Genomic DNA, 22,632 nt, shown 5'->3' on the forward strand with positions numbered 1-22,632 from the left:
ATGGATTTTAGCCCGTTGTTCAACCAGCACAGGCTTGCAGCAGGAGCCAATCCTCTTCTCAGCTGGCACGCATGTAGTTGAACTTTCCAGGAGGATTGTTGGATTATTGACAAGCTCCTTCTTCTGCCTCAGCCAGGGAAAATGCAACCAATTGTAACTTCCCCTCTCATTTCCCAAACTGAGAATGGCAGTTCAAGATGGTGCATGATCCCAGTAATTACAGGTGACAAATCCCAGCTCCACACTGACCATTTTTAAAAAAGAACCACCAGAGAGCTGCAAGCAGCTCATCACCTGAAACAAAGCCTTACAGCATTTTGAAGAATATAAAATGGTTCAAATCTCATCATGCTGACTAAATAAGCCTTTTATTAAGGCAGTATGTACTGATTTTACCTTGTGTATTTTCACCATGTCTAGGGGGTTGATCATATTTTCTTAAATGGAGATATGGAGACAGATTTCTTAAGTTGAATTGAATTGAATTGACTTTATTTCTTACATCTTTCACATATATAAGTAAACATCTTTACATTTGTTTCCATCTGAATGTACAATTTATAGTAATTTGTAATAAATAGTATGTACAAAAGGACAGTCAACATTGCATAGAAATACAATTGTATCACCATGAATTAATCAGTCTGATGGCCTGGTGGAAGAAGCTGTACTGAAGCCTGTTGGTCCTGGCTTCAGTGCTGCAGTACCACTTCCCAGATGGTAGCAGCTGGAACAGTTTGTGGTTGCGGTGACTCAGGTCCCCAATGATCCTTTGGGCTCTTTTAACGCACCTGTCTCCGTAAAGGTCCTGAATTGAGGGAAGTGCACAGATGCACTGGGCTGTCGCACCACTCTATGCAGAGTCCTGCTATTGAGGGAAGTACAGTTCCCATACCAGGCACCGATGCAGCCAGTCAAGATGCTCTCAATTGTGCCCCTGTAGAAAGTTCTTAGGATTTGGGGACTTACGCTAAACTTCTTAAACCGTCTGAGGTGTAGTCCACAACCAGCTTAAAAAGAATCATGATATTAATTTTCCATGTGGCCAATAGTATGTGCCTGCAGATAATTATTTTTTATATTTCAGCACTTTGCATTAAAGAGAGAAGCTGTATAAAAAGCTATAATCTATAGTCCTAACACGATTCTTAACGTTAACAAGGCCAATGAAGTTAAAATTCACAAGCTCAGATCTTGCAGTGTCAGCACCCACTGATAAGAGCATTTCAAGCAATGACATCTGGGTTTGAAAGCTTACAATGCTCTAACGGTGAACTTAACTTCCACAAAATAGGATATTAAGGAGTAAGTTAGTATTCTTGATTATCAGTTTGGTGCGATAGCATGTTTTGATGCCTATCTGAGAGTGGTATTGAACTCTAGCTGGGTGCTTTATAAAAAGAAAAACAAAAACATTAAAAAGTGCATTAAATGTTCAGAAAATAAACAATGAAGGGTCAAGATAAAATATTTCAATTTTTCAGTGAGCGATAAGCAAACTGTTGCTTGAAACTTGGTCTGAAACTTCATTTGTGTCTTTTTCACCATAGATGCTGCTTGACTCAGAGTTCCTTGAACAGCTCAGTTTTTCTTCCTCCACATTCCAGCTTCTGCAGTCCCTTGTGTTTCCATTTTAATGATATTAGCATTCACTTTGCAAATTATAATTGCTAAAATAAATATTCCACTCTTTCTGTATTATGATGTTTAATAATTTCTTAAGTTTTGTTATGTTAAATATGTTTTCATATCATGATTAATTCAATTAGCAATGATCAAAGCATCACTGTCATCCACTAACATCATTTTATTTGAATATTTTGGATTGCTCAATCTATCTCCATCTAAAGTGGTTCAGTGTACAAACGTAATAGACCAGCTTGACTTGCAGATTTTTTCCTTAAGCTCTCCTATAAAACATGAGCATAGACTAAGACAGGAGTGTACAAGAAATTTGATCCAAAGAATTTGAGGCATTGCAATTAAACAAAACTTTCTTTCAGAATTTCCTCAGTCAGGTACCAAGCAAATCCCTAAACTATTTTCAGAATCAACCGCAAAGTCGTACATCTTCAATGAGAAACTCGATTTATGCAGAAAATCTCATGTGTTTCTATGTAGAAGTAGAGACATCCTGTGCAAGTTTTTATGATACCTTATATTTCTTACTTGGCTCCCAATTGTTACACAACTCAAGACATAGAAGCTGGGCTTGACGTTTAATTAAACACGGTTAAAAGGACCGAAGTCCGACAGGCAGGAAGGAACCTCGAGATGAGTTGGGTAAAATGAGGAAGTGAGTACAGCCAATTGAGCAATCTGGCTGTCTCTGAGGCTGTTCAGTGAGCTTTTGAGTGAAATATGTAGCTTCGAGGTCAAGAAGCCTGGAGATGGAGTGTGGGCCCATGATCACCTCCATTTCCGGCCGGTCTCACAGATTACAGTGTAGGTGAAGATTGAAATCATTGAGACAAGTGCGAGGATGAGCAGGTGTTCAGTGCTGTCTACCAGACTCTGGCTTGCCACTGCCGGAGGAAGGTGTCTACATGTAATGGTCTGTCTCTCCCTCTCGCTCGCTGCTCTGGGAAGAAAGTCCATGCATTTGAATAGCCTCTCTTTCCCTCGATGCTGTCAGAGGATGGTGCCAGAGTCTTGAGTCTTGGGCAAGGTTTAATCAACATGGTTTGTGGATTGGACTCTGTAATTCAGGTTATGATGTATTTCTGGTTTCTGGTCACTCCTTTTTTGTTGTTATTTTGTGAGATTTTGATTAGGGTCGCTTGCAGAAAAGGAATGGCACAGTACTAGATTGTACTGAATTGAATATGCCTGGACTCTCTTGATGATGACTTTGTGGGTTGGTGTTTTAAATTTTGTGTTTGTCACTCATTTTTTTAGTGCAAACTTTTTTTTTGCACTTTGGAAGGTGGAGTTTGATGTCTTTGAACGGGTTCCATAGCTTTCTTTGTTTCATAGCTGCCTATGGGAAGATGAATTTCCAGGTTGTATACTGCATACATACTTTGATAATAAATATACTTTAACTTTGAGCGAGAGCAGATAAAATTTAATACAAACAAGTGTACACTGCAAAATGAAGAAGATTGTTGAGTGTTGTGAATAATAAATGATGTTATAATAGCTAGGCTGTGGCTGAAACAAGATGAGGGCTGGTTACAGTAGTGTGATAGTTTTCCAAAGTTTTCCATAATTGACTCTCTGCAAGACTCATTTCAGAATTTGCCAGATCTCCTGGGGTTGGTCACAATTGCACTTTCATTATAGACTTGCAATGTGAGATGCACATGCTGCTGAGAACTTGCACAGTGGTGTGAATGCAAACATTTAAAGATAACTGGCTACAAGATGATAGGTGTGCTAAAACAGTCAACAGGGGGTAAAAGTGCACAACCACATACAGAAATAAACTTGTTTTTTTTCCTAGAAAGGAAAAGACCCTGAATGGAACAAAAAGTCTTTGGAATAAAATACAAAATGGAGAAAAATATATTGAAGCAGAAAATGGACTATGGCAGGAAATGGAGTGAGCTGAACTCCCATACTGCTGGAGGGTGCAGTGGTGGTTTCTGATATGGATTTAAGGGAGTTGTCCCCATGGGCATTCCACAGCTACCTCCACAAATGGAGATGTACAGCTCGAAACAATTGTAGATGCAGGAAATCTGGAAAGCTAAAATTTTAAAAAAACAGAAAATGCTGGAAAGTATTGATGAAGTCAGACCACATCTCTAGGAAGGGAAACAGAGGTATTTTTTCAGGTTGAAGACTGTTCTTCAGAATTGGGAAGGAGATTTCCTTTCCAAATCTGACAATGGGCCCACAACCTGAAACATTAGCGCTGTTTCTCTTCCCACTGATACGGCCTGACCTTCTGAGTATTTCTATCATTTTCTTACTATTTGAGAAGTGCATTTTTCCTAATTTAGGACATTGATATGTTAACTGCCCTGAAGTAGAAATGGCAGATCCACAAAACCTGATATAATATTCAATCCATGTGCCACAACTTCACTGTAATACCTTCAGGTAAGCTTCATGTCCTCCAACTGGTTACTTTACAGGGCGTCAGTCAGAATATCTTGTCTTCATAGTAGAAGATATTTGACAATTTCTTCCTGTAGCCCAAGTGTGGCTGGGTGTTCACTTAAACAAGGGCTGGCAATTCAAACAAAGGCTCTAGAACAACCTTTCTTTTTTTTTAAACTCCTTTATTTGGGTATCGACTTTTGGTGGGGTGAGAAATGAAAATGGCTGTTGCTGGAGGAAACGATGCCTATGTTATTGTAAGGTTGCATCTTTTACTGAGTTTAATTGCCTGGAGGAATCTACATCTAAGAAATATTTTTGCATTGATTTCCTTGTTAGATACCTGCATTTCATGTTTTGCCTGACTTCCTAGGTTACAGGTTGTTAATATTGTAGATTATTTTCTGCTGTAACTTTTTTTTTAATTGATATAACTCTCAACTAACTTCTTCAAAAGTTGTCTAATCGATGAAACCAAATAAAATCGAAGTATGGCACCTGAGCGAGTAAAACCTGGAATTGTCTTTCATGTAATGCCATAAGTGAACTTACCCTGAGGCATCTTTTCATCATATTTGTACTGAACAATACCCTATGCTTAATGAAGTGCTGTGTGATTGTGGAGAGCTTAGCTGTTTAGGGGGTCACGTGCACTCATTGATTCGTTATAACTTCTTTTTGCAGGAATGAAGCTCATGTACATGCACGATGACACAGAAACCCTAACGGACTTTTTTACCATCCAACTGACAGATGGCAAGCACATGGTCCACGGCACAGTATATATCAATGTTATATCAGTCAATGATGAGGAACCAGTTATTTCAAAGTAAGCTTTGATTCTCTGGTGAGAGATCCAGAGCATGAATTCCTTGTGTAGTTTCAACGGGAGCAGTGAGTAAGCATGTTTTTGAGGGAGGTGAGAAATGATTCATGAAGTTTAATTCAGTTTTTCATTTGTGTTCTTTTTCTTTTTCATTTTGTGGCTTGTCCTTGGAACCGCTAGGTAATGATCAAAGATGGGATAGTTTCTTGCATTACTATTTAGCATCAATTAATGAAGAATTTTTAAAACTACTCTCACTGTGATTGGCAAATTTATCAAAATATATAAAAAATTCAAAATAAGGACATCAAGGAACATAATGGTATCAGATTAGGCAACAGATTATACAAAGCCCATGCTCCTGTATATATCTGAATGACAACAAAGGACAACGTTGTCTGTTATAAATAATAATTTATAAAATAAATTTACCTGCTACTGCTTAAATCATCATTTTATCCTTTGTTCAAGTTGATGGGTTCGGTTATTTTTTTTTGGTCCAGCAGTTATGTGAACTTTGCAGTGTGAAACTCAACAGCACTGCCAAGGAAGTTCCAAGTTCCTGTGCTGACTTGACTGATTTCAGCTGGGATACTAGTATCACTGGTGCAGTTGGCTTCAGCACACAGAGCAAAGGAAAGGAAAATCTGCTAAACTTTCCATTTACTGCATTGCTTTCCAGTAACATTTGCTGGCAAATGTATGTGTGAGGATGTTCAGCCTGGTTACGATATATCTGAAGCTCACTAGACAGAGCTCAGTTTCTAGACATTTACAGTTTCTAGATATTTGACGTCTACCATCCAACAAATTGATAAATACCAAAACAGTCGGTTTGTTAAATCCTTTCATTGTGACTATGGTCTTAAAATGCTAAAAGATCAAATATGCTCACTTCAGTAAAATATTTCAATTGTTGGAGTGTTAGTTGATAGATTTAGGAAGCTGTGCTGTGGCTTTCAGTGGTTAAAAGAGAATTAACAATATTCCAGAGATTACATATTTCTGTGCTGGTGAATTCATTCCCAAACTATTGAAGCACTGGACGGATTTACATTGACAGTTGTGTGTTTAGGAACACCGGATTGGAAGTGGAAATGGGAGAAAACAAAGTGATATCCAGTGTGGCCTTAGAGGCTGAAGATAAGGACACACCACGATTTGAGCTCCACTATATCATCAACAGTACGCCTGTATTTGGACAGCTGCAGTTAAAGGTAAAATCTGAAACAAAACTTCAGAATATTCTCATATGCTACACATGGAAGGAATTCAGAGAAAAACTAATTCCAGGCTTTAAATAACTGCACCATGCAGGAACTGTGATTATTCTCCTCAGAAAAGCAAGGCTCATTAATCATTCATGGACGATTATTTTTAAATTGTGGTGGCACCCGAGGGAAAGATTTCCTCTGCTTTTGTATAGTGGTTTCTTCAGTTTGCTGAAGGTTCCCTGTGGTCAGTGGTTCCAATGAAATTAAGTAAGTGTTTAGGAGGAAAGACACACCAGCATGTTGAAAACACAACCCACGGGCATTCTGCATGAGAAACGTATCTTTCTTTATAATATTGCTCATCACCGACACCAAATAAATTTGTCCTCCTCCTCCCTTTTATAATTTCATTCAACTGAATTGGGAAACCAGTTCAAGAGGCTGAATAATTCTGGCAGTGCTATTGTGCTGCTGGAACAGCAGCAGGGTGAAGAATGGTCTTCAATTTGTCCTCGCCATGCTTTTGTCTCATATTCAAGAGACAGGGTTATTATTCAGTGTTGAATACCTCTGTCAGGATTACAAGGGCACGTGCCCAGCAGAACAGCTCAAAGTTTAGGGATCTGAGCAACGTAACACAGGTTTCTTAGCTCTTGTGACCTCAAGCAGTTCAAATTTGTTCAGACAACAAATGTTCCCTTTAAGCTGAATGTGCATTATTGTCACCATGCAAATCAAGGTTGTGCCCTACTTCTCTTGCTAACCCTGGCTTTTTAATTCTACGTGTGAAAACACAGACTGAAGTGCCATTGGATGAGAGGGCCACGCCAGTTTTATTCTGGGCGTCTGAACTGCAATATCCGACACAGACAGTGCATTCCTTTGTACGTGCTAGAATCAGTACTTCCGAAATCCAGTGCAAGGAAGCACTGGCAAGCAATGCAACTTTGAAGAAAACCGCAGATGCTGTAAATCATAAGTAAAAACAGAAAAATCTGGAAACACTCAACAGTCAGGTAGCATCTGTGTAAAGAGAAACAGAGTTCCAGGTCAAGGACCTTTCACCAGAACAAAGGATTTTGATGAAGAGTCTTCAGTTTAAAACATCATCTCTGTTCTTGTTTCACATATGTTGTCAGGACTGCTGAGTGTTTCCAGAATTTTTCTGTTTATATTGCAGTTTCTGCAATTTCCTTTTGTGGTGGGATCTCTCAAAGCGTCTATTCTCAATATCATTCCTGAGCTGTCCTGATCTCCCTTAGGCCCAGCACATGGATACAATCACAAGAAACTCACGCCAGTGTCCGCACTTTCTGAGAAGGCCAAAGAGCTCTGGCTTGTCACCGAACACTTGAACAACTTTCTACAGAAGTACTATTGAAAATATCCTGACTGATCTGGCTTGGCAATCTGAATGCACAAGAACATAAGAAGCTGTAGGAAGTTGTGGATTTAGCCAATACATCCCTCCCTACCGCTGGCAGTATCTACAGGATGGCAACGTCCATCATCAAAGATTCCCACCATGCAGACCATGCCACCTTCTCATCACTAACACCAAGCCCGAAGTCTCACACCACCAGGTTCAAGAACAGCTACTTCCCTTCAACCACTTGGTTGTAAGACCTACCTGCACAACCCTAATTACTTCCTCAGTATAGCAACAACTATAACCACTTTGATTACTACTTTTGCTCTAATTGAGAGTCCCTTCTTGTACAATTTCGTGTAATTTATATTTAATTTGGTTTTCTTGTGAACGTTGGGTAACAGATGCTATGTTCCTGTGATTCTGCTGCAAGTAAATTTTCATTCACCTCCATAGATATATACTTGTGACAATGACAATAAATGTGACTTTACTTTGATTTGAGTATGGCAGGTGTCATAATAATGAAAACTTGATTCTCCCATCTGCTGCACATCCTAAAGAAAAAAAAGATGAACTTCCATTAAGAAGGAAATCATTAGGGTTGTCACTGTGAAATCTTCAAGGTTGGGCTTTCTGGCAAAATTACAAATGAGGCAAATTCTGTAAGTGAGACAGGAGTAGGCCAGCGCTACATGGTCTCATCAGCTGCTGTAGAGCAGGCCTGAGTACCTACTTGCTGTATCACATGGTGAAGGTGGCATTAATTGCATTGAGCAAGCCCAATGGCACTACTAAAACATACCCCAGCAACCCTCTTTAATCAATGTCTATTAAAAATTGAACTTGGTTTTTCAGTTTCAGGAAGTTGCTATAGATCAAGCAGAGCAGAGCGATTGGCTTTTAGGTTATATCCCATCACGTAAATGCTGCATTCTGCAATTGAATTTCTAGTGCAGTGTCTTTTACCTGTGTGGACTTGGGTGCAGGTTTGCCTGAACTGCTGTCACTTTTCCGTCTGAGTCATTGGATTATGCGTTCATATGCCACCACAGCATGAGTACATAATCCAGTCAGACTATCTGGTGCTATAATGAGGGAAGACTGTAATGCCTACATCGACTTGAGAAAATTATATCCCTAAAAATGTAAGTTCTTGATGAAGGATTACTGAGAGACGCGAAGCTTGAGGTGAGGCATTCATGCATTTTAAAGAGGAGTTGTAATATTGGGAAGGCTGATTGAAAAGAGGTGAATAAAAGAGACAGTATCTTCAGGACACAATTTGCAGCATTTCAAGACAGCAGATCATCAGCATTCTCTCAAGGACAATTAGAACTGGGCAAAAAAATGCTGTCTTACCAGATGCCTAAGCATTCCTAATGAATTAAAAATATAGTCTAGATTAGAGTGGATGTCAACTCCAAGTATCAGGAATGAAAGAGGATTAGTTAAACTTAATGTAAGCAAATGCAGAATGCCATGATTAGTTAACAGAAATTGTTGAGTTGCACATTTTATGAAATGTATTGAACAAGCCAAAGGTGTAGATAATAAAGGTTTAATGCTTAACTCCTTGTGGTCTAGAATCACAACATGTCCCAAAAAATACTGAACCAATTGGGTTTAGTTTTAAAGATTGATCATACTCAGATCAGGCTGCACCTGTTGGAAGAGAAACAGAGTCAACATTTCAGATTTACTCTATAATATTGAAATCTGAAATGTTGGCTCAGTTTTACTTCCCACAGATGTTGCCTGAACTGTTGAGTGTGTCCAGCATTTTCTGTTGTAAGTTTCCAGCATCTACAATTTTTCACTCACTGTTCAGGATCTGAGAGAGGTTAAAGCAAGAAAAACTTGAACTTGTCTCGGTCCCCTTTTAAGGTTATAAAGTTTGAAAGGAATAACATCAGAAACTACTTTGAGGTTTAAAAAATCAAACTAATAAAATTAATCATATTAAGAAAATATTCTTTACACAAAAAGCTTTTCATGTGCATAATAGAATTCCAGATGATGGTGAAAGCAAGATCAATTGAACATTTAAAAAACAACTGGACACTGTTGTAGAGTAGCTAATGGTCTTTATAGACAACAATGTGTTTATGGACTTCGTTAGCTTAACTAACATGAAATACTTAAGAGTAGAACATGAAATAGCGGTCTTGTCTGCCTGCTCAAGTGGATCGAAAAAACATTTTGGGCAAGAACAGATGGTTTTCATGGTGCCTTGCTCAAAGCACATTCTACAATCAAGGCTACTAAAACACATTAGCCAGTTACATATTTTATTGCTATAGAATCCTAACTGCTGAAAGTTGGTGTGTTGGTATAAAGAAACTAACCTTACTGTATGTCAGTTACGAGCAGTAATATTTTAAAATGTACAGAAAGAATTTTCATCTCACTGCTGTCATACCCTGGTGTTATTTAAATGCTCTATTGTTGTAATTCATAGGATGGGAATGATGTGAAAGGGGAATTGGCTACAGCCTGCAATTATTTCTTCTTAAAGGCCTGACAGTTCCATATGGAGTTGCTGGCATTTACTGTCAGGGACCTTGGCACTGTCATGCAAGCATATGTGAATGTGAAAGTCCCGAACTTTTGTCTTTAAATTGTGCTCTGACCTTGCACTTCTCATGTAATGGAGTGTGAGCTTTCTGCAGTTTCCCAGAATGTACACAGGGATATCTTCCTTCTACATTGTAAATGTTAAATCATATGTACTTCATTATTACCAAATGTATTGCATTTTAATATTGTTCAGATTTTTATGGTTTTTGAGTGTTTATTCACACGATGGCTGGTTCAACCAGCAGTGATGGCTAAACCAGGTATCCAGGCATGTCTGTGATTGGCAAGACCTCAGCAATAGGTTAGAGATGGCTCCATTGAGGAAGTTTTCACTATATGATTTGCTCAAGGTCAGAGAACGAGTTTAGCAGGGAAGCAATCGTTCAGTGGAGACAGCTCTTCACTCCAGGGAAATTACAGGCTTCATAATCAAGGGCTAAATACAATGATATAATTGGTATTAAAATCATCTATTAATCTGGTTTATTTATTCACGTTAAATAGACTATGTTTGAATGGATAAGACTTTACCCAGGCATGAACTTTAGTCAAGAAGATATCGATATGAACCGACTCTGGTATCTCCATACTACCATTGTGGGATCAACAGGCCGTGACAGCTTTCGTTTCCATGTTACAGATGGGGATAATTCATCCCCTTCCCAGAATTTTCATATATCGTTGAAAAATATGAAGAAAGGTGAGTAAATTAATAATTTTGGACAGCTGTTTCTTCTGCTTTGTTACAAAATATTAAATGATAGGTTTTATCTTAGTGGTGTAGGAAAAAGATTCTGTTTGAAAACTTAGAACTTCAAGTTCAATGGTTTTACTATGGCCCACAAAATTTGTGTTTTGGGCTTCAGTGCGCGGAACATATCAGCTGTATTTCAATTAGTGACATTCATGTTTCTGAACCATAAGGTTAATGAATCAAAGTCTATTCCAGAGACCTGAGCACAGAAACTTCGGCTAACTCTTCTTTGCAATGCTGCCGGGATATTCTACTGTTAGAGGTGCAATCTTTCAGATGGGATATTAAGCCTTGACTCCATCAGTTCTCTCAGCTACATGTGAAGCTCACATGGGTGTTACTTTGAAGAAGAGCAAGGATTTTATCTCCATATTCCTGGCCATTATTTATCCCTCCATCAGCACCATAAAATTCAGATTATGCTTTATTATATTGTTTGGGAAAGCTTGTTATGCAAACATTGCTGCTGCGTTTTCTACTCAACAAAAGTGGTTACATATTTTATTAGATTATAAGGAGCTTTGGGACATTAAGAATGTAAGACCATAGAAACAAAATATGAATAGGCCAGTTAGTCCTTTGTGTTTGCTCAGCCAGTCAGTGTGTTAATGGATTATACTCAGTCTTAGCACCACGTTTCTGCCATAACCCATATCCCCAGAGTCACTTAATATCCAAATATCCATTGAGACCAGAGCCCTATTAGTCAGTGAATCCCAAGCAATTGCCATCCACTAGTGATTTGTTTTTCTCCTTCCTACAGTCTCACAATACTAAATGGTCAACTTTTTATTCTGAGACTGTGAAGCCTGATTCTACACTTCCCATCCAGGGTGAATGTCCTTCCTGCATCTACCTGTTAAGCTTTGGGTGAGAGTCAGAGAGATCACTTCTCATTCTTCTAACCTTAAGAAGAGAGCCTTGGCTACTCAATCTGTTGTTATAGGGCAATCCCTCCTCCCCGTCCCTGCAATTGATCCGAGAAGGAGCTCATCCTTAGCTCCCTGAAAAATAGATAGGGTGGTAAAGAAAGTATAATGGCATTCTTGCTTCAGCTGTCTGGGCATTGAGTATACGAGTCAGAAAGTCATGTCACACTGTATGAAGCTTTGGTTAGGCCATATTTGGAACATTGTGTGCAGTTCTTGTTGCCCACATTACGGAAAGGATATAAAGGATTTTTAGGAAATGTGGAAGGGTTTAACAAAGATGCTGCCTGGATTAAAGAGCATTAACTATAAAGATATATTGGACAAATGGTTTGATTTCTGTGGTGTAACAGAAGCTGACGGGAGATCTAATAGAGGCTTTTAAAATTATGAGAGGCATAGATAGGGTAAACAGTCAGAGTCTTTACCCAGGGTAGAAATGTCAGATACTAGAGTACATAGCTTTAAGGTGAGAGGGGGAAAATTTGAAAGGGAAGCGTGGGGTATGTTTTTTTTCCACATACGCGGGGTAGTAGGTCCCTGTGTTTTGCTTTCAGGGGTGGTCATAAATATGCAGAGAATAGACGACTATGCATAACATGCAGGCTGGCAGATTTATTTTAGTTTATCCTCATGGTTGGCGCAGACATTGTGGGCTGAAGGGAATGTTCCTGTGTGGTACATCATCTATCATACATTGTGGGATGACGGGAATGTTCCTGTGCTGTACTGTACTAGTCTAACAGACATCATTCTACAAATGCAGGTATACCTTGTTTTCAGTAGTGAGATCAAGCTTATAAAACATATACTGTATAAGATGCAGTTGCATCAGATGTCCTTCAGAATTCTAATGAGATAGCTTAACTCTTGAATTAGAATCCTCTTATTATAAAGGCCAACATACTGTTGGCTATCCTATCTGTTTGCTATAGAACATTACAGAATAGTACAGACCTTTGGCCCATGATGTTGTGCTGAACTTTTAACCTACTTCAAGATCAATCTAGCCGTTCCCTCCCACATAACCATCTATGTACCTATCTAAGAATCTGTTAAATGTTCCTAATGTATCTGCCTGCACCACCATCGCCGACAGTGAATTCCATACATTTGCGTGCTTCACTCTGTGTAAAAAGCCTAGTTCTGTGATCCCCCATACAATTCTTTGCTCCAACCACCTATATTTCTATGTTAACTTTTAGTGAGTTGTGTACAAGGTACATTGGTCAAATTCTCACCATTTGAAAAATACCCTGCCTTGCTATTTTTCTACCAAAGTTTATGATCATATATTTTGCTGCATTGTATTCAGTCTTATCTGTCCTTGCTAATTTATTAGTTTGTCTTATATGTATACCCCTGAAACCTCTTTCTATCTTCTTCCTAACCCACAGAAAAACTGTTGTATGTGGTGACATATATGAACTCTGAAACTTACCCACACTGCCACATAACTGTGAAAAAGCAGACTACTTGGATATATTGTTCTTGTTCTCCTCATCTATACTATTGATTGTAGATTGTGATCCCTACATTCTTCCAATTCCAAAAAAATCTATTTACTCTCATATTGTTTTCTTGTTTGTTAATCAGTCCTCAGTTCATACCAGTGTATTATCCCCATTCCCACATGTTTTAATTTTGCTCAAAAATCCCTTATGTGGCACCTTATCAAGTACCTCTAAAAGTTCAATGGATAAAATCCACTGATATTACTTATCTATTCTTCCAATCACACCCCTAGAAAACTCTAATAGATTTGTTAAATTTGATTCGTCCTTCATAAATCTATTGATTCTAATCATTATTATTTTCTAATTGTCCTGCTTGCACTTCATTAATAATAGATTTCAGCATTTTCACCACAACCAGTATCAAGCTACTTGGTCTATAGTTGCTGATTTTTGCCTTTCATTACATTTCCTATCTATGGAAGATGTTTGAAATCACTGGAACTTTGGAAGATGAAAACCAACCTATCCAGTCGCTTCATAATCACATTTTTCATGCAATTCATCAGATGCTGAGGATTGATTAGTATTCTGTTCCATCAGTGCTATTTTTTTATTATTGCTATTTTCATTTTGCTCTTCATTCATACTTCTGAGAAGTATTCTGAATTTTCTCCCATGGAAAGATATAAAATATATGTTTAATTTCTGGGCTATTTCCTTACACGCTGGTGTATTTCTCCTGACTAAATCTCTGGGGGACCCACATTAGCATTTACTTTTTTTTGCCCATCTATGGAAGCTTTCACAGTCTTTATACTTTCTCATTAGTTTGCTTTCCAGTATTCTGACAACACCTTCCTTATAGATTGGTTCTTGAAGATCCAAATTGTTCCCAGTCATTAAGTTTACTTCTCTCTTTGAGATAAAAATACACTGTCTTTAAGTTCTCTTGTTAGCCATGAATGGGCCACTTTTCCTATTGGGATTTTATGTTTTGGAAGGATATAGATTTGTTGTAAACTGCAATTATCCTTTGAGAATAACAACCACTTTTTTGACTACTATTCTGAAACGTTGAAGAAAAATTCAGTATAAATACTAATCCTTTCTTTTTTGATCACCATAAATGAGAAGAATCCCTTATTCTTTCAATAATATTTCATGGATCCATCTTGTTTAACCAAGTTATGACTAAGAAAGATATACTTTTTGTTTTTTTACCTTTTGGAGTCATTTGCAATTGCCAACATCCCATTCAGAGTAATACCAAGTCTGTCATTATTCTATCCTTTCATTATGTGACAACACTTACCCATGGGATTGTCGCCACATTGCAGTTTGATGAATGTAGACATCCTTCAATATGGAGGGCAGATAATTTCAGTTCTTCTTGCTACAGTCGTTTAAGCTGTTGAATACTCTTGATGAATCTGAATTGTAACAAGGAGCTGGAAAGATTTGTTCCGCATTCAAATTAGTGATCTATTCAACATTAATAATATTTAGCTGTGTGTACTAGAATTTTATGGGCAACTATTTGACCATTCCTTAGAGACCTTGTACATTTCCAACTCCCATTACTCAAAAAGAGGCATGAATTTAAAATCATTATTTTTTTCTTCTTCTAAAGCAATGTACTTTGGTTGTTTTGACATTCATAGAGACAAGAAAGTAAGGGTCAAGCAGGTAATTTTTACAATGCTTTCTTTTGTTCAGATTTTGTTTATTTTATCATAGAGCACAACTGTTGAAATTGAATTGGTGATGACAGAGAAAGCAAGAAACTGATAACTTGACAGGAATGGTGCTGTCATCAATACTTTTTAATAAGGAGTGTGGGCAATTTTATAAACTTTTAATGTTGAGAAATGCATGTGAAAGTGTAATGTATAAGACTTAACTGCATATATTTTTAGTCATAAGTAAAAAAGGATATGTTTGTCTTGAAGGTGGCACAGCAAAGGTAAGCTAAGTTGATCTCTGAGACTGATTAATTAATAGATTGAACCCATTTCCCTATAGATATTGGCTGGTATAAGTTTTGTCAGCCAGCATTGATGCTAAAAGATAGCTGTAGTTTGTACGGCACCAATGGTTCTTGACATCGCTGCCATATCTTCTTCCACCTTGCATCATTTTCCCCATAAATACTACACCTGCAGTGCTTTAAGTACCTCATCAATAGCTTTCACTTGATGCCTGAACTGATACGCTAGCTCACACCTGAATTCCTTCTTTGTTGCTTGTTATGAAGTTCCCATTTAACAGTTCCTTCTCTGCATTCCCTCTGTTCTTGTTTTTCTACTTATAAATGCTTCAATAGCAAGTGGCTCTCAATTAACAGACAATACTTGGACATTTTGTTTCCACATAAACATTTCCCTAGCCTCTACACCCACAGTGCCTCATACCATCACTCCAGATTCCAAATCCTTTCACCCTTCAGAGCACGAATGCTAGGGACTAGATCTGCCTGCAGTTGCCCGGCAGAGGCTCTCTATATCTCCATCTTCACCCTGTGTTATATCAGCTCCATAGAGTCTTTGGTTCAGGTCTCTAATATTTGCACACCACGTGTTTATGTCAATCATGCCTGATAAAAAGTTGTTGCCGTGTTAGAAATATATTTCCTGGTAAACTTAAGTTCCAGATGTATTTGTTTCCTCCTTTAAGTCTTGCAGTCTATAAATGCATCTAGATCTTATAGTATCTATATTAATGCCAGTGCTTGGCTAACAGCAATTAGCTCCGTGATTTGACGTTGACCAGTATTTCTATTGGTCATGTAGTTAATGGAATTAATTACTTAGAAAAGATGACTTGCAAAGAATTTCTACTGCACAGAAAAGTGCTATTCAGTCCATTTGATCTTCCCTGATATTTATGCTGTACTCAAATCCCTCAATTTTATTTTAGCCCATTGATATATCGTTCCATTTTTTCCTCACTCTGATTTATTCAGCGCTTCTTTCAATACATCAATGTTACTTACTTCAGCCATTACACATTTGAGCAAATGCACATAATTTCTCCTAGGAAATATATTCCTCTAGAATTCCTTGTTATATTTGTTATTAAGGAATCATGTATTATGATCCTGAGTTTTGAACTTACATATATAGAAAGATATTGCTTTGGAAGTTCATTGCTTTAGAAGTGTATTAATTCTTATCTTTGTACGCTGCTTACATAGAAACATAGAAAATAGGTGCAGGAGTAGGCCATTCAGCCCTTCGAGCCTGCACCGCCATTCAGTATGATCATGGCTGATCATCCAACTCAGAACCCTGTACCTGCCTTCTCTCCATATCCCCTGATCCCTTTAGCCACAAGGGCCATATCTATAATATAGCCAATGAACTGGCCTCAACTGTTTCCTGTGGCAGAGAATTCCACAGATTCACCACTCTCTGTGTGAAGAAGTTTTTCCTCATCACGGTCCTAAAAGGCTTCTCCTTTATCCTTGAACTGTGACCCCTCGTTCTGGACTTCCCCAACATTGGGAACAATCTTTCTGCATCTAGCCTGTCCAATCCCTTTAGTATTTTATATGTTTCAATAAGATCCCCCCTCAATCTGCTAAGTTCCAGCAAGTATAAGCCTAGTCGATCCAGTCTTTCGTCATATGAAAGTCCTGCCATCCCAGGAATCAATCTGGTGAACCTGCTCCTTGACCCTTTGACATTCTGAATCTACCATGTCCCTCAAATGTTGGGGACTCAACAGGCCAGGTTCTATTTCTTAGGACTTTTAATGGCAAAGAACAGATGCAAACTTGAGCCGTAGGCCCTAAGTAAGAAGTGCATGGTCACACTCTGTACAGCTTATAAATTGAAATGGATGGTTAGCCATGAAGGTTTTAGGGTGAATCCTGTTGGATATTGCCAGCAAAGACAAATGAAATCCCAAACATTTAACAGTTTAAATAGCAAAGTCAAACATATCCACTATCAATTTCAAAAATGCAAGATTTCTGATTTATTTGGAGGACATAACTGCTGGTTTGCTTTGCAGCAGAGAGTAGCTCGGCTCGAATTTCCCAGCTATATCCTTAAGGTTGTGGCACAGCAAGAATGGTCCCACTAATTTCAATAGGATTGCAAGGAGAAAGCAGAAAATAAATTATAATTCATTTCAATATCTATAAATATTTTTCATCAGTTATACTTCTTTTAATTACATTATTTAAAACGTCAAACATTTTTAAATTTTCCACATTAGTCATTCAATTTTTAAGTTATCTTTGAATATCAAAAATGTTTAAAATTAGTAAAGAGCATTTACAGCTGACAACGCCACTGGGCCTGTACTGATTGCGTTGTTGAAGGCTGTTTTATGGCTTGCATCAGTTCTTTGGACTCTGTCTCTACAGAAACCAATGAGCTTATCCCTTTGTCTGTGTCTCGACTAAGTAAGTATGGATGTTGGTGTACTGTAGACAGGCTTGCAAAATCTGGCCCTAAATTATCTGCCATTGCTTTTGCTCTTGGGTAATAAGCACTATTTTCAATCTGCTCACACCACCTTTACAGAATATATTTGCAGGGGTTATTATCTTTTTCTCCATGTGTCCTTCACCAAAACCTGCAATGCAATGTAAGAGAACTTTGGAGATCTCAATCCAGGGCTGACTCTGAGGTGAGAATGAGTTCTTGAGTGACAGCCGTCACTCGCTGCAGTAGCAGTGCACCTCATTTTTAAGTGGTGATCGTTGACTTTAAGTCGTACAGGATAGTGTTAAATAGAGCTAGACATGCGATATTGCCCTCTTGTTTAGATGTCCAACTAATGAATAGCACTGGCTGCACACTGCTATCATGCAAATAAGCATGCAGCACAAATTTGGCATGTAGCCTGCATTGGAAGCAATGGGCCCCATGCCTTCCTTAGGAAACTATTAAATTCTAGCCTTGCAGTATTCAAACATTTTCAGCATTGATCACCATTCATGTCAAAATTAAATAATCAGTAAAAGTTTACCTAACTGGTAGATATTTAATTAAGAATAATAAAATATCCATTGTGTTACCCCTCAAATAAAAACTTTAATTTTAGTGCCAATGTGTATTAATTGACAAAGATCATACATCAAGTTTCATTAATTTTAATTAATACAAAAAATGTGCTATCATTGTTGATCACCAGATAAAGAAATTGGTTTATTATTTTATGAAGACGTCTTGTCAAGTGCTTCTGACAGGTACAGTATTCTCTGTAGAAGTCAGCTGAAGTGGAATTAAACTGCTTATCGCCAAGTGCTGTCATCTCAACTATAACCAAATGAGGTATTTTCCTCATAGCATTTGAATAAAAAAAACAAAATTACTGATGCGCTTGATAATGAAAATCCATTGCCATTGAGGGGACTGGAGCCAAGATCTGAAAACACCATTGTCTGGAGTATGCATAAATTACCATTGCTGGCACAAGCCAGCCATTAATCATATATTAACTGAAAAGAGAACTTCACTTAATAATATATTAAATATAGCAAACACACAAGCTAAAGGCAAAAATAATCAGAATTACCAGCACTTGTCTTAAAATTCAGCAGTTCCAAAAGGACAATAAATTTATGCCTTTGCCAGAACTCATCAGAGATCACACCCGTCAGCTTGAACTGCTCTTTGTTCCTAACACATTTCATTGCAGGTTTATATATATATATATATATATATATATATATGTCTTTTCACCTCTACTTCATTCTGTTTTTTATACACTTAACTGCTCGTTAATCAGGCACAAAAATAGCATATTTGCTGGAAAACCCAATTATCTATCAAATGAAATAATAATATAATCTAATTCTATGGAAACCCTTAGGATAACATATAATAACATGGGGAATAAAATATTCTGCATGCAAATCTGTTTTGAACATCTGCAATATTTTTGTTGCTCTCTAAGACATGCCTTGGAACCTAATGGTAACATTATTTCAAGTCTAATTCATTGAAAAGCACTGTAGGAGCCCTCAATGGCACATCAGAAATAAGAGTTTAGCCCAACTGTGTGGCATATTGATTTTTTTTCATACATTGCAAATTGGCTGTGCTCTGTGGAGCACCAGCTGGAAGCAGTGTACAGAACCCATGTGTTCACCTTTAATGTGAAGCCTACGGTAAGAGAACCCTCAGAAAGTGATGTCATATCAAGCTGCTTGACACTGAATATCCTTTTTGATCTTCCACTTTTAATGGTTCTGTTGTACACCGTCAAAATTTATGAGGTGAATATAATCATTTAATATATCTTTTCATATCGTAAGCTGAGTATCTTCATGATTGATTGCCGTAAGTTTAGAAAATCTGGTAAATTTGCCTGAAATGGTGTCAGTCAACTTAGAGAACTGGGTTCAGCTTCTGCAGAACAGCAGAGCTGCCAGCAAGTGATTGGTATGAGAGAAATGGAAGTAACCGTCTCTCTGGAGGCTGAGCCTGGCACTGTTTTCTGACGAACATTCACAGTCACAACTGGTGAGAATGAGGAGTGCCATCTGCATACTGTAAATCCTGAACATTTACTCAATCTGCTGCATCGTGCTGACATTAGGGAGTTCATAAAATCAAAGCCACCTCCAAATGAAAGAGGAGAGCTGCATTTTACCAATTAAATTAAGCTAATTCATCACTAACACAGCTGAGGCTTTGTTCGTGGTCAACAATATATGAATTTTGCTTTCTCTTTTCTCCCTTCCTTTCCCTGTTTTTAATTCTATAGGTGATATTGTCGTACTCACCAAACCTGTAACTTTAACAGAGGGTGACAGGGTCACCTTGACGACAGATGTTCTCATGGCAACAGATGGCACTGGCAAACCCAAAGAGCTGTTGTATGCCATCTCTGTGCCACCTGCACATGGTCAGATCGAGTACATCAATTATCCAGGATTGGCCATTTCCAGTTTTAGCCAGTTGGAGGTAGCAGCCCAGAAGGTCTGCTACAACCATGACAACAGTCGTGATGCCAACACGGACGAATTCAGGTGAGGAGGCCTATTCTGTTATAATCTGGCTCTCCTAACAAGAACAGTATAATTTAAAGCAGAAAATGCTGATCATAACTGAAGATTTATGATTCTTTTGAGTCAGTGATGTTTAATAACAAGAACAGATTTCAAAAATTCATATCCTTAGCTAAATGCAACGAGTGTCAGAAAATGAAAATGTGCATAAGGACAATGCTTAAGACAATTACTTTTTTTTTTATTTTGTTGTCATTTTTCAGTCCTACAGTAAATTACAATTGCCCTTCCAGAAGCTTCTCAAATTGTCTTTTGAAATAACACAAATGTAATTTGCAATGCTATAAAGTTAGTCAAACAGAATATGTTTCTCAGGGATGACTAACCACTGAGAGTTCATAGGGCATACAGGGTATGAACTTGTGTCTATGTGTAATACTATGGTAGTATTTAATTGCTTTCTACAGGGGAACAATTGTGTTAATTATGCCTAGTTCATTAACTGTAATTATGGAAATCTAATTTGTGGATAATAATTCAATATATACAAATATTACAATTTAATATCTATTTTATCATAAAAAGTAAGTTTTTTTTAGACTATAGTGGCCTGTGCGGGCCCCCAGTCTTTGACTATGATGGAATAGATGTTTTTCATGAATGTTTATCACTTTTTATAGCTGGTACCTTCTGGCATAATCTGGTGCCAAAGCCCAGCTCCCTATCAGCTTTGCTATAATTCATCCTCAGCATTTGGAAGTGATCTGGCTCCAGGTGATTTATTAAATTACTTTTTATTGTGCGACTCCTAACTTGTCCATCTGTTCGGCAGCTCCTAACTCGCAATCTGTCTGTACTTTGCAGAAAGACAAACTGTCAAGGCCTGTTCATGCACCAACACTTGACAATTCTCTTTCAGATTAGATTAATACCAATTGTGACAGATTCTAAAGCTTGAAAAGAGATGCAAAAAAAAACCTTATTAGGGCTTGTTGGAGCACTGATCAATTCTGACAGACACAGGCTGGGTGCAAGAGATAGAGAATAATTCATTTTTATATAAAAACACATTGATACAACGAGTACACAGAATATGCTTTTTATTTTAAATTTCAAAGCGACCTGCATCAAAATGTCTAAAAGATTACGGAATAATCCTGTTATCAACAATGAAGCTGTGTTACGCCTTGGTCGTAAAGAAAGATGTGTATTTCTATTTGTGAGCAAGGGGAACAATGTCTAAAGAACATCCACAGATGATGGATGCAGATGATTAACAAAATGACTATCCTTGGCACAGACATTTGAATTTAAAGTGAAAACCTTTTCATCACGATTGATTGGGATAATTATACTAAAAAATGAGAACTCCTAACAGATGTTGTTATCTTATGGTAGAGTTAAAGCTTCTCTCATTCAAACTCTTCTTTTCCACAGATTTTTTGTCAGCAATGGAATGACTGTTAAAAACAGCTCCATGAAGTTTAACATTGAACGCACTGACCGTGTCCTGCCTACTCTGGTTACTAACAAAGGACTCCATTTACAAGATGGAGCCATGATGGTCATCCCTCCTGATAACCTTCAACTTTCAGATCCCGACACACCCTTGATAAATTTAACTTACATTGTTATACAACCTCCTCAGTATGGCAATCTATACTTGAGGAGGAATATTCTTTCCCAGGGTCACTTCACACAGCTGGATGTGAATAATTTGGACATTTCATACAAGCACAATACTGGGCCCTCTGAGCTAGATCACTTTACATTCATGGCGTCTGATGGAACCAATCACAGGTTTTTAGTCAATGGCCAGATGAGAGAGGAGCCTGTTGTATTCAATATACAGGTATGTGGATATCATTTGGATAAAGACCCTGACTCGACTAAAGCAAACTGATTAATTTAAATTTCAAATTCTTTAAGTAAACTTTTACATCTCATGACAATAATAGGGTTGCAGTCAGCACACCCCTATTACAGCTCGGAGCATCAGAGTTCGGACTTTAATTCTGATGTCAGCTATAAGGAGTAAGTACATCCTCCCCTTGGAATGCATGGGTTTTCTCTAGATGCTCCGATTTCCTCCCACAGTGCAAAGATGTGCCAGTTAGGAGATTAATCAGTCATTATAAATTGTCCTGTGATTAGTCTAGGGTTAAATCAGGGGTTGCTAGGCAGCCTGGCTCAAAGGACCAGAAGGGCCTAATCCACATGGTATTACCAAATAAATAAATAAATAAAATCCCAAACTACGTTCACAGCCGATAAATTAGTTCTGAAGAATCTAACCCTTATGGGTAATATAATTTGAGTAGTTCTGTGTGTGGTACAGATCAATTGTATTATAACATTTTCAGAAAAAAAATTAGATCTTATTTAAATAACTATTTAATTCAGTATTAATTCTTGAAAATGGCTTTATTTCCTCATTTTTAAACCAATTCATTAAAATATTCCATTTATTTATTGGCTTTTATTTATTG

The 22,632-nt window shown here is 37.7% G+C and overlaps 1 protein-coding gene across 3 annotated transcripts in view; it reads left to right on the plus strand.

Annotated features, from left to right (window-relative positions):
• Window positions 1-22,632, plus strand: part of frem1b (Fras1 related extracellular matrix 1b) — a 237,134-nt gene that overhangs the window by 158,454 nt on the left and 56,048 nt on the right. For all 3 annotated transcript variants that reach the window (XM_072274667.1, XM_072274668.1, XM_072274669.1), the window contains exons 21-25: window positions 4,732-4,876; window positions 5,949-6,090; window positions 10,541-10,736; window positions 19,900-20,164; window positions 21,581-21,995. In XM_072274667.1, the coding sequence (XP_072130768.1) occupies window positions 4,732-4,876; window positions 5,949-6,090; window positions 10,541-10,736; window positions 19,900-20,164; window positions 21,581-21,995 (1,163 nt within the window). The remainder of the gene's footprint in view (window positions 1-4,731; window positions 4,877-5,948; window positions 6,091-10,540; window positions 10,737-19,899; window positions 20,165-21,580; window positions 21,996-22,632) is intronic.

Source organism: Mobula birostris, chromosome 12 (assembly GCF_030028105.1).
Source record: "Mobula birostris isolate sMobBir1 chromosome 12, sMobBir1.hap1, whole genome shotgun sequence".
Lineage (NCBI taxonomy): Eukaryota > Metazoa > Chordata > Chondrichthyes > Myliobatiformes > Myliobatidae > Mobula > Mobula birostris.